This window comes from the organism of the source record quoted next, unplaced genomic scaffold (genome assembly GCF_019419815.1).
Source record: "Pyrus x bretschneideri cultivar Hongxiangsu unplaced genomic scaffold, Pyrus_bretschneideri_v1 Contig1, whole genome shotgun sequence".
In the NCBI taxonomy this organism is placed as follows: domain Eukaryota; kingdom Viridiplantae; phylum Streptophyta; class Magnoliopsida; order Rosales; family Rosaceae; genus Pyrus; species Pyrus x bretschneideri.
In genome coordinates, this window is record NW_025999390.1 from 7,575,072 (window position 1) to 7,597,164 (window position 22,093).

Sequence of the window (22,093 nt, forward strand, 5' to 3'; positions counted from 1 at the left end):
TCCATAAAATCCTCATAAATGTGTGGCAAGGAATTGAGATAGCCCTCTCCCCAAAGATTTACCCTCACAAATTCACAACCCCTCAAATCCCCAAATCCAAAAATCCCAAAGAATTCTCAAAATCCCAAAAATCCAGAGAACAGCACAGAAACCAGCAGAGCCCTCCGCCATGGCCAACATGATCATGGCTTCGTCCAAAGTCCCCATCTCCTCCTCCCCTTCTACCCCAATCCCAAAACCCAGAATCCCACTCCAAATCTCCATCCCCAAAATGCCAGCAAACCTCCCAAAGCTCACAAAGCCCCAATTGGTATCCCTATCCTCCTCCCTCTCCGCCATCGCGGCCGCCTCGCTCGCATTGGCGCCACCGTCCCTGGCGGAGGAATTCGAGAAGGCGGCCCTGTTCGACTTCGACCTGACCCTCCCCATCCAGATGGTGCAGTTCCTGCTGCTGATGGTGGCGCTTGACAAGCTCTACTACAGCCCACTGGGGAAGTTCATGGACGAGAGGGACGCGGCCATCAGGGAGAAGCTGGGGAGCGTGAAGGACACGTCGGAGGAGGTGAAGCAGCTTGAGGAGCAAGGCATCGCCATCATGAGGGCGGCGAGGGCGGAGATATCCGCGGCACTGACGAAGATGAAGAAGGAGACGCAGGGGGAGGTGGAGCAGAAGTTGGCGGAGGGGAGGAAGAAGGTGGAGGCGGAGCTGCAGGAGGCGTTGGCGAAGTTGGAGGAGCAGAAGGAGGAGACCATGAAGTCGCTTGACTCACAGATTGCCAATCTCAGTGACCAGATTGTGAAGAAGGTCCTTCCTCTTTGAGTTTCTTGGGTTTGTTTTTCGCGTAAGGTGTGAATTGGAATGGGGGCAAATGGGAAATCGGATTGCTGTGTCTATGACTATATAATTGTAATAATAATATTTGTATGTTAAATGAATGAAATTACTGTGTTTTTTCTTGTTCTGGTTCAATATGTGGTGGATGTGTAATTTGAATAACCGAGGGACGAAAGGATTCATGGGATTCGTACAGTGTTGGAGAGGATTTTCGGTGGCAGTGAACCCGATCCATATAAGTAAGTCTCAGGTTGGATGTGTTAGGTGAGCAGAATAGAGCAGTGAGTGATAGAACCACTCTTTAAAATTTGGCGAATGTACCTTGCAGCTCGTATTGTCAGCTGTGTGTTCGAATCTAAGAGAAATTCTAGAGAATGTTTGCTACCTTAAATTTTTTTATCCGACGGATTCCTCCTTTTCCTCCTTAGCCTACCGGGTATTAGCAGCCGTTTTCAGCTGTTGTTTCCCTCCCAAGGGCATGTTCTTATGTGTTACTCACCCGTCAGCTCTACTCCTTGCACCTTTCCCATTGTCCATTTTAAGAAATTAGTGGTAGTTTTGTTTACCTAAATGCTAATATTGAAATTGTTTCAAGGTGATTTTTTATGGTGCTCTAGAAGATCGGATACTTAGGGATATTAATCGTTAAAAAAAAAAATTTAAGAATCTAATTTTTAAAAGATTCGGAATATCCCTTACATCGAAGCATCATAAAATTTTTGTTATTCCGATACCTGTGAATACTATGCACATAAGAGATACATGCATAATGTGTAATTTGGTACATGAAAATAATATTATTCATTGGGCCCAAAATTAAGCAAAGATGCATCACTATGGGTTTCAACGTTTTCTTAAGCCCAAAGGAACAGGGCTTCGGTACAAGGGCAATATGTACCTTTGGATTTTATTGCTGCACGTGATTTGCAGTTGTTCTTTTATTACCGCTTGTATCAAGACAAACTTAATCATAGAAAATTCAGCTTTCCCTCTATCTATTCACCGATGCGTCGTTGTGCACATGTCAAAATCTTATTTATTGAATATAAATAAGGCGCACAATAAGCCTAGAAATATATTTATTGTCATGACAAGTGATGAATTGCTCTGCTCTGATAGATGTAGTATTCTTCTTCAAGTCACTATTCGAGATACAAATTTCATCTATTCCTTTAATGTAGACTAGATTAAAGTAGTAGTATTTTAATTAATCAAAATGACGAGGTGAACGTGAACCCGAGTTGCATCGAGTGACAAACATTAATTATCCTGCCAACGTGTGGAAGTCAGACTTATAGTCAGAGGAAGGTTGAAATGTCTGTGTGAGTCTTCCCCATAATAAGTAAATAACCCTAGTTTACCATCAGTTATCTTCTTTTAAAGTTAAAAATAAAAAATTATCCTTGTCATCACGCATGTGTAATGCGACAGATTTACCCAACAACATCACACAGTTGTGTTCAATCACAACACTAACAAGTTTTAACCATCTTGTTTTGCACGTAAACCCTATACAATAATACAGTTGCACATATGCCACGTGTATACATATGTATGGTTGGTAGTTAAATAGACAAATGGGTAAATTACATTTACAAAAATATAAAGTATTTTCGTATTTATTCAGAAAATTGTTATCAGCACTTCAAAATTCTCATTCTACACTTCAAATTTTCTATATTTATAAAGAAAAATACACTTATGAAAAATATAGAATGAAAATTTTGAAATGTCAATAACACTTCTCTTTATTTAATCAAATTATAATAAGGCATGGAAGAAGGAAATGAAAGTAACATTTTCACCATTATTGTCCCTTCCAAAGGTTTACCCTTGTCTGACAACTAATTTACCCATCAGTCATCAGCACCGTTTATTAAAATACAAGTGGGACAGGTGTATCCCAACGAAACAATCCAACGAACAACAATTCTTCCTCGCTTTTAATATTTTTTATCTTTTATTTTCTTGCCGTCATCTTGTATCTGAATGCAACGTCCAATAATTGAATGTGATTAGTTGCTTCTTAAACTCCTCCTCCGCTTCTTTCCCGCAACTTCAAGATTGATTGAATAACAAAATTGGTCAAAACTTCTTTTGCGTGCAGCAAAAGGCACAATCGCAATTGCACTGAAAATAAACGGTTAAGATTTAATTGTGAAAATATTATTTTTACTTACTTATCAATCTAATTGATATAAATCAGATTATATAATAGTCTGGATTAATAAAGACAAATCTTTGAGTAAAGTACTTACATGGAATTGGTTTTATGCTACTTTATTATTTTATTTTAATAACTTAGTTTTACATGTAAATTGTTTTTACACTACATAAAATATTATCCGATAATAAACTTATTCTATGTAAATTGCTTTCGTGAGTACTGACTGCTCTTTTATCTCGTTTGTTGGGAATTTTACTTAGAATCAAACCGGAAAAGCAAAAGGCAAAGAAAAAGGAAAAGGATAATAAAAGAGAATTAAGAGGGGGCCCAGCAGCTTCACCGATTCTAGCCCAACTAGGAGTTTTGAGACTTGAAGTAGTTCTCATTTCGTTTGTTGTATATACTATTATTACTCTCTCTCTCTCTTTTATTCTCTCTGAAGCTCTCTCAGATTCCAGACCTCTCTCTCAGACTGAGAGAGTGTTACGTATGTAAATTCCACTCTAAATTCGTCGAAATATCAAACTCATCTGGAGCTCATCACCAAGTTTCGGTGAGTATTTATTAGTCTCCATTAATTCTTCGTTTCTTTTCTTTTTTTGGATTTATGGTATTCTTTTTAGCTTTTAGTCTCTGTTTGTTCCGTTGAAATTTTTTCATTTTGCTATATGCCTCTTGTTTGATTAGTTTGTCATGGGAATGATCGAATCGGTGGAACCCAATTAACTTTTGCGTTAATGGGTTACCAAAAAATTGTGAAAAGGTGAATCGGCGAAGTTAAATTTTCCCAGTAACCAAACAGAGTCGGTCTGGTTTCTGGGAAATTGAAGAATCTGAAGGGAGATAAAGTTTGATGCTTTTTTGGTCAAAAGAACAGATGAAGGAAAACAACTGATTAATGCTCAGTTATGAAGTGTGAGGATTTTAGCTCTCTGGGTTTTCTGGTTATGAAAATCCTAAATACAACTTCGGTGATCATATGTTTTATGCATCCCATTTCCTTTGATTTCTTCTGCGTTTGAATTGCTTTGTATGTGCAACTATTGCGTGTATTTTCGTTCGCATTCGGTTCATTTGTAGTCCCTTTGAACATGAGCCCTCTATCGATGTAGGCTAGATGAAGAAAGAAAGAAGAAGGGACCTGATATAGTCCCAAATAATTTGATTAACATACGCTGTTGTAGTTTGCAACATCTGAGTGTGCTACTTCGCCCTTGGTTCAGTGAATCAGTGGCATAGTTCTGTTTACAAAAACTCTCTGTTGTCTTGCGATGAGAAGATCATAGGAGTTTTTGTGTATTTATGTATTTATATGATTTTGTGTTAATTTTTATTGGTGATGGTGACGTCTATGCAATATTTTGCATTGTCTTCAGGTCGAGAAATGGCTAAACAAGTTGTTGCTAACCAACCGTCTGCTTCATTTGAGTACGAGATTTTAGATCGTGATTCTGATGGCCTGAGAACTGTTGGAGCCTCTTCAGAACAGACAAGTCCTTGGATTGAACCTGTAAAATTGAAACTTAGACACAGAATTGGGAGGGGACCCTTTGGTGATGTTTGGTTAGCAACCCATCATCAGTCAACAGAAGATTATGATGAGTATCATGAGGTGGCTATCAAGATGTTCCATCCAATCAAAGAAGACAACATGAGGACTGTGTTGGATAAACTCAAAGATATTTTTCACAAATGTCAAGGAGTTGGCGGTGTTTGTTGGCTATATGGAACTTCAATCATCAATGGAAAGGTGAGTCGCTTTTTTGTATTTCATGCACTATAAGGAGATTTCGGTCCTGCCTGTATGATTTCTAGCTTGCTAAAAGCAATTGGATTTTGTGCACTCAGATATGCATCATCATGAGATTATATGAGGGATCCGTCGGTGACAAAATGGCACAACTCAGAGGAGGGAAGCTCTCACTTCCTGATGTTTTGAGGTTAGTTGGGTCCTGATTAGACCACTAGCAATGCTTAATTTTATTATTTCCCAAAGATTTTGGTGCTCGGTTTTTACTTGTGCTATTGGTTACAACTTACAGGTATGGGATTGGTTTGGCTGCGGGGATTCTTGAACTACACTCCAAGGGCATCTTGGTTCTTAATCTTAAACCTTCAAATGTTCTTCTGAATGAAAAGGACCAAGCAATTCTTGGTGATTTTGGTATTCCTTATCTATTGCTTGGCGTACCATTGATAAGCTCAGATATGACTCGGAGGATTGGAACCCCAAACTACATGGCACCTGAACAATGGCAACCAGAAGTAAGAGGTCCAATATCTTTTGAGACCGACTCGTGGGGTTTTGGGTGCAGCATTGCGGAAATGTTGACTGGTGTCCGTCCTTGGGGCGGAAAATCTGTTGATGAAATATCTTATTTAGTTGTTGGGAAGCAAGAAAAACCAGACATACCAAGTGGCCTTCCTCCTGCAATAGAGAATATTCTTCTTGGTTGCTTTGAGTACGATTTGAGGAGTCGCCCTTTAATAACGGACATATTGACATTATTCAAAAGGTATGGTTCCTCTACTATGTTTATAATTTTGTTCTGAGTCTTTGAGAAGAGGAGTTCCTCTTCTTTTCATATAATAATGTCATTCTTCTTACTAACCCAAATAAGAATTAATGCATAAGAAGCAGGTCACTTCATTATGTCTAGTGTAGGATCAATACTTCTGTAAACTTAGACACCTTTTCTCAGTATAAGCAATCTTTTAGGTCCACCATAAACAGCATCCTCATCTAGATAATACGCTTGCATTTTACAAAGTACAAACAAAATCTTGATGGTTCTTGTGGCAAGTCAGATTAAACTATTCAAGCTTTTTGATATTGATAAACTTTATAGGCCCAGCATGGTCCACCACCAATATCATCGATATTGTCCCCACTTAATCATCTAGCATTAGGTGTGGGGTTTATCATAAAAGGCCTCAGTGATATTAGGGGTGGAATCTCCAATATATTAATTGCATTTTTTTTTTTTTCTTGTTGTCATATGCCCAATGTGGGATCCTATTCTCCAATAGATATCATTGCTTAATTTAAGTAGTTATGATGTGATTATTACATGGTTGTGGAAGCAATTTTACCTTATGAACTACTTACTGTAATTGTATAGGAAGTAAAAATTGGAAAGAAAAAAAAAAAAAACATTTTACAACAGTAGTTTCCGACTGATGGCAACATTTCAATTTTCATAATTGATATGAGAAGTTGCATGTAGCGTTATCTCTGCTCAGTTGTGTTTTAAAGAAACCATTGCATAAAGAGAAGTTCCGTTCACCACTTTTACATATTTGATATTAACTGCTACCACACTAGCAGCTTGCAGAGTACAATCTCCAGTGATGGAGACTGGACAGGTCTTGGGATAAGAACAATCAAGGAAAAATCGAGTAGCATTGGTTACACTGAGTGGTTCCTTTCAAAGGATCAACTGCAAGTGGGTGACACGGTGCGTTCCAGAAAGCCACCAAACTGCTGCAAACCTGAAAACATGCATATTCCAGAAGGCACAGTAGTGGGTGTCGAACATGACGCAGATCAAGATGGGTTTGTTTTGGTGAGAGTCCATGGCATCCATGACCCACTGAGGGTTCATGTTTCAACACTGGAGCGGGTCACTTTTGGCTTGGCAGCTGGTGATTGGGTACGCTTGAAGAAGGAAGACAAGAAACACTCACCAGTAGGTATTCTTCATTCCATCAATCGTGATGGTAATGTAGCTGTTGGATTTATAGGGCTGGAAACTCTCTGGAAGGGAAATTCTTCAGAGTTTCAGATGGCAGAGTCCTACTGTGTGGGTGAGTTTGTCAAGCTGAAAGCTAATGTATTGAGCCCTCGATTTGAATGGCCCCGTAAGAGGAAAGGGGCGTGGGCCACCGGGAAAATAACGTGGATCCTACCAAATGGGTGCCTTGTGGTCAAGTTCCCGGGAATGCTGACCTTTGGGGAAGAGAACTCAACCTTTGTAGCTGATCCTGCTGAAGTGGAATTGGTTACGTTTGATACTTGTCCAGGAATAGTGAAGAAGTACCAGCATCTTGAGGATTTTCATTGGGCAGTGAGGCCACTTCTGGTTGCATTGGGCATATTTACAGCCATGAAGCTAGGCATTTTTGTTGGAACAAAGGTGGGGAGGTCCAGGGTGAAGAAACAACAAAGCGGTGCTACACCGAATGAGATTCAGCATACCGATGGTCAGAATTCTGGAAACCCGGCATGGATTCCTCCTAATATGAAAAATATCCTTTTCAGAGAAGGTGTTACCACCGGTCCTGCTCGGTAGTTTCATGCACAGTTCATCTGCCCAGAACTAGTTTTAAGTTCAACCATGCATATATGCTGTAACTAGTTTGTTGGGTATCACTAGGGCATTTTACTCTTTAACTTAAGCTGGAGAACGGCGTTACAAACCGGACCACTGTCGAATTTAGGGCAAACATATTCGCTCTATATGTATATATAAATGTATATATTTTAATTGACTCATTTGTGTTGATCATCTCTACCGTATGGAGATTATTTCCGGGAAACCGGTGAAGGCAACCTGACAATCGAGCCAGAGAGTTTCTCTTGCAATTGGGACGTAGCTTTCTGTGGCTTTAGTGGCATCACCGTCCCAAGGTGTTTGTTATGTGTCCAAAAGTGCGTCGCCTATCCAATAGATGCTTGCCATGTGGTTTTTGGTTGGCTATGAGAGTCTTGCCTTAACACGCATTTCACTCTTTGTTCTCTTCACTCGTTAATTGAGAAACAAAACATAAATCACATGTAAACATGGGACCTTCAATTATCTTAGGTCTCACTCCCTTAATGTTCTCCACGAAATCTCCATGTGAAAATAACTTCAAGTACAAGAAAATCAAGTTGTAGCACAACGGAATCGAACGTAAACAAAGAAAATAGGAATATATGGTCATCTTTATCTTTTAAGTACATTATTTTTAGCCAAACTTAGCTACACCCTGATCTAACAAGGAGAGAGGACTTACATGGCACATATATACCGCCACGGTAGCGTTCCTGCGACATTTGTAAGATTCTTTGCCATATATCTTTGTTTCTTTGGCATGGGACATAATGTGACAGCGTAGCCATGTTCCGTAGGTTGTTCTCCTGCATACGTCAAACTGCGGTTCGCAGAAAGAAGCCAAGCTGTGTCCAACGCAAGGAGGTGAAAACAGATAAAAAGGTTAAAGTACACAATATTTACGAACTAAAAACACCATTAATCACTTATGAATCACACATTGTACAACGTTTATATAGGTTTGGCATCTGCATATTAGATGCCTTATGGTGAGTACTGCAGACAATTACTTCACCAATTCTAGGACATTAGATCAGTGGCATATCTGTACACGATATAAGCTCACCAGCTCATAAATTACCCTTACTGACCTGCAGCAGGCCCTGCACTTACAACACCAGCCTCTTTCACAAGCTTATCAGTCAAAGCCGAAATCCGGGCAACTTCCGCTGTCACCTCAGTTAAACATTCATTGTTCTCCACCATACTTATGCTAGGATCGTAACCATTTGGAAAGAATATACTTCCGTTGGCCTCAATGCTCAAGCTGGCATTGTGTAAAAGTTCCCCACTCATTTCTGTAAGTTTGTGGAGTGCACTGGTTGCAGCTTCAACTTCTAGTTGGGCTGCCTCAAGTTGAAGCTTCTCGATTGCCAAGTCTCCAAAGGTCTTCTCCCCCAGTCTCTCTTGCGCCAATGCATATAGCTTTCTCAGATCATTAGCGTCTTCTACCTCTTCTTTCAATTGCTTTACTTCTTTTTCTTTTGTTTCTAGTCTCCCGAGAACCATCTTAAGCTCCTCGTCTTTGAGCGTAAGGTCCCTCTGAGAAGCTAGAACTTCCATTTCTTTTATTCTTAAGCTGTCCCTTGCTGATTCAAGCTCTGTTTGAAGCTGTTTTATTTGCAACCCAAAACGATCATCAGCTGGTTTCTCCCATAGTTGCTGCAGTAACTCGTAGCTCATGTCATCAAGCGACTCATCATCCTTGATGGATATAACCAACTTGTTAGAAAGTTCTACAATCCGTTCTACCACAGTTTCAGCTTCTGAATATTTGAGCTTTGTATCGTTCAACTCATTTTGCATCATGTTTACATGTTCGTCTTTCTCCTTGAGCAGAGTAGTTGCTTGAATAAGCTGGTCCTCTTTACTGTTCAGTAGCATCTTTAGCTCTGCAACTTCATTATTTACTTCCTCAAGCTTATTCCTTGCATTCAAAAGCTCCAAATCCTTCTCATCCAAAATAACCTGTAAGGTATCCCGCTCAGATTTCAAATGCTGAATTGCGAGCTTAGCCTCCACCATTTCCGACTCTTTATCCTGCAGAAGATTGCGCATTTTCCCAAATTCAGCGTTTTTCTTGTCTAGCTTATTTTGGAGAGAAGAAATCCCATTGATAGCCTGATGCAGAGAGTACCTCTCTTTCTTCAACACCTCCTGTAAATCTTCCATAAGCTCCTTTTCCATGGATAAGTCACGTTCAAGCGCACTCTTTTGAGCCTCTGCAATCCTAAGCTTTGATCTTTCACTCTGTAATTCTATTTGGGCATCTTTCAGAGTTGTTAAGTAAGACGTAATGCTTCCCTTCTGTTGTTCAAGTTCTTCCCATTGGTTTTCCAAAAGCTTCTCTTGATCTTCCATTTTCTGTCTAGAAGATGCCAGAGATTTCTGAGATGAAACCAACTCTGACCTCACGTCGGCAAGAACTTTCTTCACTCTTCTGAAATCCTCTAAAGTTTCATTAGTTTCTCGTGCGTGTCTGGATGCTTCCTCTGCTAATTTGTTAAGTTCTTCCTGTGCCAATAACCACTCCATTGTCCGCTTCTCCAATTTGTCCTCTGCAACTTTTAGTTTCTCCGCTTCATGCTTCCTCTGCATTTGAAAAACTTCCAATTCTGCTTCTTTCTCATGCAGAGATTTCCGAAGTCCTTGAATCTCAACTTCTTGTTTTTTGACAACTTCATTGGCTTCATTCAGCAGGTGAGCCTTGGATTCAAGTTCAGACTTGGACTTAGCAGCTTCTTCACTCTTTTTCAGCAATTCATTTCTCATTTGTTCCAATTCCTCTTCTTTCAAAGAAAGTGCCAACTGTGCAGCCGCATTTTCCTGATCTCTCTCTCTAAGCTGAAGCTTTAGGTCCTCTATATGCCAGGCCTGAGAAGATAAGCGAAGATTAGCCTGCTTCAATTCCTCCCCTATTTTTTCATACCTGCAAGAAGCTGCAGCAATTTCTTTCTCCCGTTGCTCCAGCTCCTCCTTTGTGCGGTGCAATGCACAGTGCTCAAAGAAAACTTTTCTTTCGGCATCCTGCAAATCTTCTTCCTTCTTCTTTAGTGCTGCCAATGCAGCGTGAAGATCAGACTCAAGGATTTCAAGGTTAAATCCTAGCTGGACATCCTGAGGATGACGAGAATTTCTGTTCATCTGCTCTTCCAGTTTCTGTGTCTGTGCAAACAACCTCTCAAGAAGAATCCTTGCAGGTTCAGAAGCTCCATTGCCACTAATGCTCGACTTCCTGTTATTCAAGACTGATCGAACAACCCTCAAGGAAGAGCCTTTCCTTTCCGTGGTAGCTCTAAAAGCTACTTTGTTCTGCTTTGTGCTGAATCTAAGCGAGCACAACTGCAGAAATGTTGTACCCATATAAGTAAATACTTGTTCGATTAGAAACCAAAGCCAAAATTACAAGCAGCATTTACAATCAAAATTCGTAAACGATTGTGTTATTATCGGTTCTACGAAAAATTATATGCAATGAAATGCGCAAAATCGAAATCAAACAGCATGGCAATGCAACAAATCCCAAAACAAAATTAGACCCAAGCGACAAAATCACATGAAATTCTAAATAATTCGACTTTATCCACATTAACATCAATCCCTGCAATCTTACAATTCTGCAAAATGCTACCAGATTTCAACAAATTTCACCTGGGTGCCCTAAAAAGAATATCTGAAACAAAACTTATAAACCCTAGATTAGCACATTGATTGAATCTAATTAACAGCATACGATTAGTCAGCTTACACAGTACATGCCAAAATTTTATTCTCCCCCTAATTTCCATACTTTCTTCTATTTTCTCGGAAACCAAACACAAGATGCAGCAGTTATTCAAACCTAGAGAGAGAGAGAGAGAGAGAGAGAGAGAGAGAGAGTACCTTGCAGTAGGGTTGAGAAGAGGAGGTCCGGAGATTGGAGCCGGCGGCGGCGGCAGAGAAGGCCATGGCTATTCAACTGCCGAGCACATCAGGGCTCCGCCATCACCGTTGGAACCATTTCTGATCTCCTCAGAACTCGATAATTCAAATTTTCAGACAAAAAAATCGATCGAAGAATCTAAGAAGGAAGAAGAAGATGGGGGGCGAAGCTTCCGCAGAGGGAAACAGAAGGCCTTGGGCGCACGATAGCATATGCCATGTGAGACCAAGGTCGCTATCCTTCTACTTTAGCATCGCCGACTCTTGGGGGCTTTTGGATAGAGTCAATCTTACGTGTGAGCGACGTCGTGTTGGACCCTGTGCTTGCCCGCCATTTGGCAATAGGAGCAGGGCGCTACTGCTCTTCTTGTGTGGTCCCCCAAATGGATAGGTCGTGGAAGCGCAATGGCGTGACGCGTGTGACGAATTCGAACCATGAGGGATGTACACGAGCTGCATGACATATAAGGTCAAAAGGTTTTGGATGGGATACCGACTTAATAAAAAGATTGGATAAAGAGGCTTGAAGGGTCAAATCCCGGCCCTAACCTTTACTCTAGGCCTAATCTATTGGGCCTGTTAGGTTGATGGGTAAGGGTGAGTTAAGGTTCAAAGCCTCGGCCCCAACTGATTTAGCCCCATTTGCCCCGGCTCGTCTAATGCTCCCCTAATCTATGCTATTGATTCAAGGGTCACTAAAAAGTTTTTTTTTTTTTTTTAATATAAAAAAGGGAACGGTTGGTGGCAAGTCATGATTATCCAACTCTTCTGGCCCCGAATAGGCTATTGGGAATTTCACCCTGCCCATGACCACATTCAAGCAAACTCACCAGCTCAGAGCATCAAACCAACGTCCTCCCACATTTTTTTGTTTATTGGGGAGCCCCAGGCCGCGCCCTCACCGCTGGGCCACTTGCTGAATCCTTTTAGTTTTAAACCTGTCTATGTTATACTAGACTCTCTACATGTGCTGATGCATGCACGATTTGTTCTTTTAAAAAATAAATAAATAAATCAAATAGGTATTTTATTTACGAGAATGTCTGTGAAGGCATAACTTCGACAAATGTGGTGCCGGTTTGAACCCACATTTATATATGTATTTAACATGTTTTTGTTGTTCGGATGAAAAATATATTATAAACTCTTTAAGACTTTGAATAGCTTGTAGGTGAGATAGTTAGAAAATCTACAGTTATGCCCTCTAATTTATACTTCAAAGTTTTAATTAATCTATCAAAATGTTATTTTAGGAGCTCTGTAAAAAAGTTGTACTCGAACCATACCCCCTACTTTACAGCCATAATGACTATGAGACAATAATTAGCCAATAAAAATTAATTAATTATTTAAAATAATATTGAAACAGTAAGCATTAGTTATAGAGAGCCACTAGAAGCTCATTTCTCACTCCCTAAATTTAGGATCTCCTAGATGATTCTCTGTGGATACAGAACATGACCTGAGTCGATTTTTTATTTTTATTTTTTTTTAATCCTTTCCTAAATTTTAGTTAGGAGCTCATTAGTTTTTTTTAATCCTTTCCTAAATTTTAGTTAGGAGCTCATTAGTTTAAGGGTTATTTTTGCTTGAAACTAGAGATTTGTTTCTCCAAAATCAAGTACAAAGAGGATAATAATTTACTATTAAACATGAAAACCATCACCAATAATAAGTCTAGAATTACGTTAGACAATTCGTAGACCCAAAATATCTCTCGGAGAATAATATTAGAGCAAAGCATTAAACACCCATTTTATTTGATAGGAGACTTGTCCAAACTTCGTGTCCTCAACTTTTCCTGGGGCAAATGACTTTCTTAATCTCTCATTGTCGTAATCAAGATGGCTAATAATTTAGAAGGCAAGTAGAAGCTCCAAAACACACATGATTGGTTAAAGGTGATCACATGTATCAACAAACCCTAACCCACAAATCTTCCACTTCGTACATGGAGATCGAGCTCTATGGATAAATCACACTCATAATTAACAAATCCACGAGCTAATCTCCCTTTTTTGTCCTCAGTCCTTCAATAGTTAATAAAGATTAAACTATTCCCTAATAAAATAGACACCTTTTCCTAAAACGTACTCAAAGATGTAGCGAAAAAAGAAAAAAAGAATATATTAAGATGCCTGTGGACAAGCCCATATATTTCGTTGCCGCAGAAAGAAAGGATAATTATAAACAAACGAAAAGGGATTTCTTTGATGTGATATCTAAACAAGAAATGATCATTGTTTTTTGTTAGCTATGAGTCTAGGACTAGGTGTGTGATGTGACTTACTCAAGTAGCTGATTATAAATTTTTAAATATGCTTGGTGGATGATCATATTACATACGTCTCGTTTCGTATCCATGACTAAATTAGATTAGATCATTTATTGTGTTCGAGGATATACTTAGGTTAAAAGTGAATGTTTTTGCATACTAAAGGAATTAGGAGGGGACGAAACACATGAATGCCAACGATGGTTGGCTCAATTGGTAAAGTATCTGTCTTGGGTGCTAACCCACTAAAATTTGAGTTTTGTTGTCAGCAATCATCAGTTACTGTGCAATCTGTAAATTTTACATAAATTCATACTAGTGGCAGGTGTCAGTTATATGCCATGCGTAAGTTCTTCTATTTCAAGATTATGGGTATTGGCTAACGCTGGTGGCGAGAATAACTAATGTTCTCTAAACTTTCAAAAAGCCAAAAAGAAACACATGAAGGAAAATTGTCAACTATAATTTTTACTTTTACTTTATACAGTTGGATACAATTAGTAGTTTATTCTTTTACCGTATATAGCTGGACACGATTTTTTTTATTTATCATTTTAACATAGAGAGGTGTTTTTTAACACATGCCTCTTGATTATTGATTATCAAATTAAATAAATCAAACGAAAATAATGACTAAACACAAGTGTTTAATTATCAATTTAGTTCAATTATAAGCACCAGAAGAGGCTTTAATTTCATACAAACAAACAAACAAGTCATGTGTTTTATAGGAAAGAGATATTCTCTGGATCTCTTCCTTCTAATCTACCAAATTAGAAATCCGTGTCATTGAAAATTGATCAAACGATTACAAACAGGGATTCACTTTAAAAGTTATAATAACTTCAGCCGTTGGATCAATTTTTAAGGGTACAGATTCCCGGATTTGGTAAATTATTATATCTCTAGAAGTGAAATACACAGCTGGTCAGTATCTTGATCTACTTGATTATGTACTATAATTAAGGTTGAAGATTTGGTTGAGGTTAGGTTTTGAGACGATGTGACGCCATAAGATAAGCTTCATCATTATAACCTCATGGTTCTTTGTCCACGAGTTGTTCATTAATTAATTATAAACTAAATCATGCGCAACGTTTGTAGGTCCCCAATCCAAAAAGGATGTCATTTAATGTCAAGATTCTCAGCCACAAAATTTGGAATAGAGGTCCGAGAACTATGATTCTTCATATCCAAAGAAAGATTTTGCTACTTAATTACTCAATTCTTAGTTTTTGAAACAAAAGATATGTAAAAGATTATGTTGTGGTTAGCCAATCAGTACTTGTAAAAGTGTTAGTTATTACAGAGTGAGTAACTATTTATATCACTAAAAAAATTAGTCGTGTATATCATTTCGGATCCAAGTTATGGTAATTAATTAGTTAACATGTTGATTAACCATGTTCTAAAACACGTAAAAAATTTACCATTGGCTTATCAAATTATCTATTGAGAAATTAAAAAGTTTAATTTAGTGAATCTTTAATTCACTTTTTTTTTTCCCATCAATAACGTTTTATAAAACTCTTGGACTAAGGATTTTCGTAGCTTCAGGTGAGTACTATGTTGTCAACAATCATTATTACAAAGTGAGTAATTATGTATATCACCAAAAAAGTAGCCATGCATATAATTTCTAATTCAATTTATCGTAATCGATTAATTAACATGTTGGTTAACCTTATTCTAAACAAAAAAAAAAAAAAAAAAATCCTTAGCTTATCCATTGAGCCATGGAAATGTTCAATTCAGTGGAATCTTTAATTCACATTTTTTTACATCAATAATGTTTTTAAAAACTCTTGGACTAAGGATTTTTGTAGCTTCAAATGAGGAGGGGAGAATCGATATTAATTTCTTTAAATTGGGAAAAAATCTCCTATAAGTGTGGTCTTCCTCGGTCAACTGGCAATTTAGAACTGTAAACAGCTCTCAAAATCGGTCGGTAGGTCCTTCCTCTGGTTCAAGAGTTAGAGTTGAAACAAGTATAACTTTGCAAAACCAACAAAGAAATGTGGAACTAGATCAAACTCATAGTTGTTTGAAACAAATAAAAAAAGCACATACCGTACAATGTTACATAACAATTGATTCTAAAACTTCACTGGTAGACGATTTGCCAACAATATATATCAAAGTTATATGCATTTGGAACTCACGTTTAACATGTTCCACGTCATGTTTGTGGAAGACTGGGTGCAATTGAACACCAACAACATCAACGATTGGTGCATGGGGAAATTAGGGTCGTCAAGTCCATAGGTTAGGAGTGTGTGGACCTTCTTCTTCACTTTACCCTTTTACCCTTGCATTTGACTCTGCGTGTAAACCAGAAAAGGCAAAGATCTTGCATCATACCCTAAGCCGATATTTGATTTTGACGGCCATGATGTGATCTCAGACTACGGCGGTGGATCTCCACCATCCAAAAGCACCGTACGAGGAGACATCATAAAGATGTAAAGAGGGAGGAAAACATGTGAAATTGGTTTGAAATGGGAATGAATTTAAAGCGTATCCATACCATTGTTATGTAATGTAATTATTCAATTATTAATTGAATCACATTATTATTAGTTCATTATGAAGCTAAACTCATTCTCTTCTTTTTAGTGTAGATAATATCATTTGTTTTAAAAAAATTATGATATGTGTATTTATTTTCTCATTAAGAGAAATGCTAACAAGACTTCTCAAAGTGGAACTTTTTGTGGACTATTTGATATCTCACAATTTAACGCCAATTCTTGTGCCAACATTATAAAACATTGTGGCAAAAACTTGAGATGACAGAGAGTTCATGGAGAGTTCCCTTAGAACATTTCCAGATGAGATGTCGAATTTTAAATATAAAGTTTAAATTTGAAAGCTTGCACCACTTTTTTTTTATTTTTTTTATTTTTAATTTTGTCTTCACCCATATGACAAATGTAAGCTATTATTTTAGAGATTACACTAATTACTTTTCATAATTATAATAAGTATTTAAAAATAATAATAATAATAATGAAAAACATTTATTAATCACTTTAACTAGATTAAATGTTGATGTCAAATTTGACGTCAACTACTTTTGCTGTCAATCGCATCATGACACTAGTATTTCGGTTAAAAACACTAATGTTGTATTTTTTTAAAATATTACTGTTGGTGTGAACTTTTTGATTCCTTAATTGGAGATGTTCTTAACATTTATCTTCTCAATACATCTTATACGAGAGATGTATTAAAAAAACAGTCTGCTCATTATAAAACGTAAAATTATGATATCAATGCGATATTACTATGGCCCTTTACTGCAGTGATGAAAAGTTGTTGAATCCTTACATAATAAAGTGAGTTAAAACTTTATCGGTGACTAAATTAATATTTAATCTAACAAAATCTATGTTAGATAACATAATGAAATAAAAAAGAAGGAGAGATTTGAGTTTTGGGACACTTTGGGAGGGAGAGAGTTTGTGTAGGCTATAGAGCGGTCCGTGGATGAAAAGGGGAGAGCTTAATGATCATGTTATCATGTTGTATTGAGGGTACACTCGCGTGCACATGAACAGCGATCCTGTCCGTTGATTTGAATTCGCGGGGCCAATCTCCTTCCGTGTGTTGCCCCCCACTTGCGTCCCTAATGCGTTTCTATCACAGGTTAGAACAACAGTTTTTCACGATAGTTTGTCTAGCACGCGCCCTATTGAGCGTTGGGCATGTTTTCCCCTAGTTGAGAGCCGTGACCTCATCGTATCCACTACGAGGGCCCACAGAAATAAAGTAACAATATATGGTCAATAGAAGGAAACGACAAACTAATGCGTCGCTGATGTAGCGTGTATCTCGGACGATCATGCCACGTGTAGGGTGGAATAAGATTGGACGAAGCCAGGTAAGCATGTGTTAAAGGGGATGGGCGTGCAGGACCACCTAGGGACCACCTCCAAAATCTGCAAAATCTCCTGCGGCTGGATTCTCTGCCAATAGTTAGCCGTCAATGAATGTGGAATGACGATAATGCCCTCTACCTCGTTATACACAAAAGTGCATGCAGGGAAAAACGGGGCAAAGTTACAGTGTGCGTTGCCGGTGGTGTTATTTTACTGTTACGCTGGATTGATCGAGGAGGGTGGGATTTGAGGAGGATCGTGGCCGTCGGATTGGAGGGTGCATCGTTACAGCAAAAGGCATGCAGCGTGCAGTACACGTGCAGTTAAACCGCGTCACCATCAAACTTCCCCTACGTATCTTCCAAAGTGCTGTGGTTTGGCCAACATAATAAATGAAGAAAACAAAGAACCACTAGCCAGCAATTACTCCAAACACTCACCGAGAGAGAGAGAGAGAAGAAAGAACAAAGATTTGAGCTTTTCTGTTCAGATTTTAGGAGGGAAAATCCGAAAACCCAAAAACCCAAAACCCATTTGACATATATTTCAACCCATAAATTTTCATAACCCAGAGAGCAGAATCCATTCCTTTCGAGTATTTGTAGAGAGAGAAAGAGAGAAAAACCGGAGAGAGAGAGAGAGAGAGAATGTTTGCAGCAGAAAATGGACTGAAAGGAGACCCAAGGCTCCAAGCCATATCAGAAGCCATCAGGGTTGTGCCTCACTTTCCGAAACCAGGTTCCATTTTTTTAGTTGTTTATTTTGTTGGGTTATTTTTTAATTTGTTGTATTTTTTTTAAGTAGATTGTCAGTGTTTTTTTGTGAAGTCTGATGATTTGTGTGGTTATTTGTTTATTATTTATTATGTATGTATGCAGGGATAATGTTTCAAGACATAACAACATTGTTGCTTGATCACAAGGCCTTCAAGCATGTTGTCGACATTTTTGTTGATCGCTACAGAGACATGGACATCTCTGTTGTCGCCGGTACTCTCCCCCTCTCACCTCTCTCTCTCTCTCTCTCTCTCTCTCAATATATATATATATATATATATAATACAGCTGTATATATGTACAATTTTTTGAAGTATTTTTTAAGGTTTGTTAATGTTCTGAATATTAAAATGTGAGCTTAATTAGTTAATTTATGAGTTGCTGTCTGGAACTTTGTCTTTTGGCTCTTGGGTTTTACTGGTTTTTCCCCACTTCGATTGTTTTGAGAAATAAATTTGTGGAGTTGCAATCCTTGCTGATGCCCTTGAAGATTTTCCATATCTTAAAAAGGCTTGTTTTTTGGTATCATACATCATTAATCTTAGCCAAATTAGTTTATAATTTTTCCTATTTTGTTTTTATGCACTTTTACAGATTAATGATTTTCTAATTTGACCACTTTTGTTTCCGAATTTCTTCCCCTCAATAATTATATCTATGGCTAATGCAGTGGGATCACAAGCTCAAAACAGAGCAGATTTCTTCATTTTTCTGTATAATTTCCTTAAGCTGATTGCATTCTTCTACACGGCTGCATTTTTCTGGTTGCTTGGACACATAGAAGATTCATCGACCACTTCACAAACAATTTTGCCGATGCGTTCTTTCTGATTTTTAAGGATTTTTTTTTTGTGAAATTCTACGATTTTGTTCGTCTATTTTGATTAATAAAAGTATTAACCTCAAATGCATTCTCAAACAATTGAGAAATTTCTGTTGCTGCTGATTGTGTGACCATTATGTTAATTACCAACCTGATACCATTACTATTCCACAAAAAGTCAATCGTTCAGATATCATCATTTCATTTGGTTTCGATTAATGCTACACTTAATACATTTGTACCGACTCTCCAATAGAGGTGGGTCCCACCTCTATTGGAGAGGCGGTACAAATGTGGTAAGGATAGCATTCTCGTATCGGTCATTACTGCAAGAGAAAGTCTCCCGAGTTAAAGGATAAGCACTAATTTCTCACAGATCAATCTTTTTGCTCCTTGAAACCTTTGCTTTCCTGTCGGCACTTTACGTAAGTGAAGAAAGCTAGCTATTGATGTGGATGGTTAACTCCGAGTGGATGTTCATCAACATTTTGCTGTCCTCATGGCAGATGAACAGTCAGTGCTAAAAAGAAGGATGTTTTGAACGTTGTACCGTCCCAATTATTGGCCTTAATCAATCACTGTTTTCTTCAAGTTGGTGATATCGTTTACCAAATAGTAGCATGATAACGACAACCCTAATTTTAAATTTTATTAAATAATTAATTCTTACGTGGTCTGCTTTTCATACTTCCTTGTCTTTATGATTAATCTGCAGGAGTGGAAGCCAGAGGGTTCATGTTTGGTCCTTCAGTTGCTTTAGCAATTGGTGCCAAGTTCGTCCCTTTACGTAAACCTAGAAAGTTGCCGGGTACGCTCAACTGTAATTAGCTTGATTTGCTTAGTTTTATTTTTTTTAATTTTTTATGTCCAGGAGCTAATTACCTTTTTAATCATGCACTCAGTCCTCCTTAATCAACTTTTGAAGTAGTTATGTAAAGCTAGTGTCCTTTGAGCCTTTGAAAGGTCTATTGGATTTGGCTGTTAAAGTACTGCCCCCCATCGTTTAAGCAGTCCAGCGTGCTAAGTTTTACAATTAGCCGTAGTTTTAATGTCTGGTAATATGCTTTTTATCTATTGTTTAGTGCTTAGTTTCATTTAGGATAAGGCCTTTCTTACTAGGGCGACGTTGCTGTTGGCTATTTTTCTTTTTTACCACAATATACAACCTGTGTCTCTCTCTCTCTCGTCACGTGATAGACAACCGGTTTTAGGCAAAATTTACTCCAACATTGGGATGTTTGGAAGTGAGGTCTTGGTTGTTGATGTAGCGTCTATTTTGTACCTTGCATTTTTCATTCTTCGCTGTACCGAATCTTCACTTAACAATGCTGCTTATTCAGGAGAAGTAATTTCAGAAGCGTACGAGCTCGAGTATGGAACCGACTGCCTGGAAATGCATGTTGGTGCTGCTCAGCCCGGTGAACGTGCATTGGTAATTGATGATCTAATAGCTACCGGTGGGACCTTATCAGCAGCAATAAGACTTTTAGGTGAGTGGTTGCTGTTGAGGCCTTGATATTTCTTGTTCATCTTCTTCCTTATACTGCTTGAGTACCCTCCTTGAAATTCACATCATCCCAAAACAAATTTCTGTGTTTCTAGAACGTGTTGGGGCTGAAGTGGTCGAATGTGGATGCGTTATTGGGTTGCCTGAGGTTAAGGTAATGTTTACGCATTTATGAACTTAAAAATCAGGCTAAACTACGATTCTAGTCTGCGTAGTTTGGCGGAAGTTCCACTTTGGTACCTCTAGTTTCAATTTTTGCGATTTTAGGCCTGTCATTTGTCATTGCTGCAATTTTTCAACGAGTGACCTACGTGACTGGCTAATGTCAAGGTAGATTATTGTCCTTGGGTTGCAACCATTGATAAATAGGGTACTAAAATTGCGAAAGACGAAACTACAGGTACCAAACTCTAGGGACCAACATCATAATTTGACCTAAAAATTCAGACTAAAATCTAAAATTGCTGAAAGACGAACCTACGGGTACCAAACTCTAAGGACCGGCATCATAATTTGACCTAAAACTTCAGGGATATTCAGATTTGAAAGCATTGTTGTGTATTGAGTGCATGCTACTCGTAAGTCTTTTGATATCTCAAGTGCTAGCTGCTCTTGATGAATGATGATTGTGACATTTCAGGGACAGTGCAGGCTTAATGGAAGCCACTCTACATCCTTGTGGAGCCACGCGAGTTAGATAACTGCTGTTGAGGTAGTTCTAGTACTTCCCACTGTTCTCTTAATTTCGATTCAAATTTTGTTGTCCCTGCGATTTCCCTTTGCCTTCGATTGTGAGCTGAAGTAAGCCCTTTTCACGTGGGAAATTTGACGCACAACACTGTCTGAACTGTTAGATCAAGAGCGATATGTTGGTCTAATGGTTCAGACAAGTATTCGCTAGGTCATCAAGTGTGCTGGTCTCCTACAAGTTCTCCCAAGTTAGTTGTTTAATTCTTTTCATTCATGCAGTTCTGTTGGAGTTGTGCTTGGGTTGACTGCAGAAACAATGACGCTTCACTTGGGCAAATGGCCGTGAATGTTTAGGGTGACTGAGTTCCGCTGCACAATGCTCGCCATTCCCTTGTCTCCGTCTCGTGTAGATTACTATGTAACATTAGCCATTTCGAACAAAATTCATGGACGAATGTTGTTTTCGAGAGATCGATTTATTCTTAAAATGGGAAACTTCGTTGCTGCATTATGGCAAATTATTCAAATTAAATCTCTAATGCTCATTTATTTTGCTAAGCAAAGAGGCTCCAAAACATATTTTGGTTTCTCTTGCTCGATTGCGTAAGTACGTTTGGTAGATAGGGTGGGGCTTGGTCATGCCAACCAAAGAAATCAAAAGCAGCTTTGCTCACGTGGTTAGGAGCACTTATGCATGCACTCGAGCTTGTGTTTGAAATCCTCTTTCCCTTGTATTAGAAAAAGGTAAGCTCATTACTTCAGGCTAGTTGTACATGCTTGCATTCGACAGGCATTCTTCAGAATTCAAGGTATTCAGAGGTGGAGATTTATCCAAGGGTGATGATTTTGGCACTTCAGTTCCGCACTCCTCCCGCTTGAGAGTGAGTGCGGGAAGTGATATT

The 22,093-nt window shown here is 38.4% G+C and overlaps 4 protein-coding genes across 4 annotated transcripts; 3 read left to right on the plus strand and 1 right to left on the minus strand.

Annotated features, from left to right (window-relative positions):
- The first annotated feature begins 31 nt into the window (after window positions 1–31).
- Window positions 32–957, plus strand: LOC108866467 (ATP synthase subunit b', chloroplastic). Its single transcript, XM_018645141.2, has one exon. The coding sequence runs from the start codon at window positions 170–172 to the stop codon at window positions 818–820; it is 651 nt and encodes a 216-aa protein (XP_018500657.1). The 5' UTR covers window positions 32–169; the 3' UTR covers window positions 821–957.
- A 2,446-nt stretch (window positions 958–3,403) lies between these two features.
- Window positions 3,404–7,493, plus strand: LOC103937931 (E3 ubiquitin-protein ligase KEG). Its single transcript, XM_018645142.2, has 5 exons — window positions 3,404–3,555; window positions 4,379–4,752; window positions 4,851–4,942; window positions 5,045–5,518; window positions 6,331–7,493. Exons 2-5 carry the CDS (start codon window positions 4,387–4,389, stop codon window positions 7,292–7,294), a joined length of 1,896 nt encoding a protein of 631 aa, XP_018500658.1. The 5' UTR covers window positions 3,404–3,555; window positions 4,379–4,386; the 3' UTR covers window positions 7,295–7,493.
- A 285-nt stretch (window positions 7,494–7,778) lies between these two features.
- LOC103946713 (myosin-11) lies at window positions 7,779–11,479 on the minus strand. Its single transcript, XM_009357483.3, has 3 exons — window positions 11,201–11,479; window positions 8,410–10,660; window positions 7,779–8,163 (listed from the first exon to the last, which is right to left on the minus strand). Exons 1-3 carry the CDS (start codon window positions 11,264–11,266, stop codon window positions 7,997–7,999), a joined length of 2,484 nt encoding a protein of 827 aa, XP_009355758.2. The 5' UTR covers window positions 11,267–11,479; the 3' UTR covers window positions 7,779–7,996.
- A 6,305-nt stretch (window positions 11,480–17,784) lies between these two features.
- On the plus strand, window positions 17,785–21,699 carry LOC103937929 (adenine phosphoribosyltransferase 5). Its single transcript, XM_048582963.1, has 7 exons — window positions 17,785–18,133; window positions 18,274–18,384; window positions 19,710–19,802; window positions 20,335–20,484; window positions 20,597–20,655; window positions 21,142–21,213; window positions 21,471–21,699. The coding sequence occupies exons 1-6, from the start codon at window positions 18,043–18,045 to the stop codon at window positions 21,196–21,198; spliced, it is 561 nt and encodes a 186-aa protein (XP_048438920.1). The 5' UTR covers window positions 17,785–18,042; the 3' UTR covers window positions 21,199–21,213; window positions 21,471–21,699.
- Window positions 21,700–22,093: the final 394 nt, after the last annotated feature.

Coding starts and splice junctions, on each gene's coding strand:
- LOC108866467 (XM_018645141.2), top strand. CDS start 170: ATGGCCAACATGATCATGGCTTCGTCCAAAGTCCCCATCTCCTCCTCC.
- LOC103937931 (XM_018645142.2), top strand. CDS start 4,387: ATGGCTAAACAAGTTGTTGCTAACCAACCGTCTGCTTCATTTGAGTAC. Junction 4,943..5,044: donor TCACTTCCTGATGTTTTGAG/GTTAGTTGGGTC, acceptor TACAACTTACAG/GTATGGGATTGGTTTGGCTG. Junction 5,519..6,330: donor ATATTGACATTATTCAAAAG/GTATGGTTCCTC, acceptor CCACACTAGCAG/CTTGCAGAGTACAATCTCCA.
- LOC103946713 (XM_009357483.3), bottom strand. CDS start 11,266: ATGGCCTTCTCTGCCGCCGCCGCCGGCTCCAATCTCCGGACCTCCTCT. Junction 10,661..11,200: donor CTTCTCAACCCTACTGCAAG/GTACTCTCTCTC, acceptor ACATTTCTGCAG/TTGTGCTCGCTTAGATTCAG. Junction 8,164..8,409: donor AAGTGCAGGGCCTGCTGCAG/GTCAGTAAGGGT, acceptor CGTTGGACACAG/CTTGGCTTCTTTCTGCGAAC.
- LOC103937929 (XM_048582963.1), top strand. CDS start 18,043: ATGTTTGCAGCAGAAAATGGACTGAAAGGAGACCCAAGGCTCCAAGCC. Junction 18,385..19,709: donor GGACATCTCTGTTGTCGCCG/GTACTCTCCCCC, acceptor ATTAATCTGCAG/GAGTGGAAGCCAGAGGGTTC. Junction 20,656..21,141: donor TTGGGTTGCCTGAGGTTAAG/GTAATGTTTACG, acceptor GTGACATTTCAG/GGACAGTGCAGGCTTAATGG.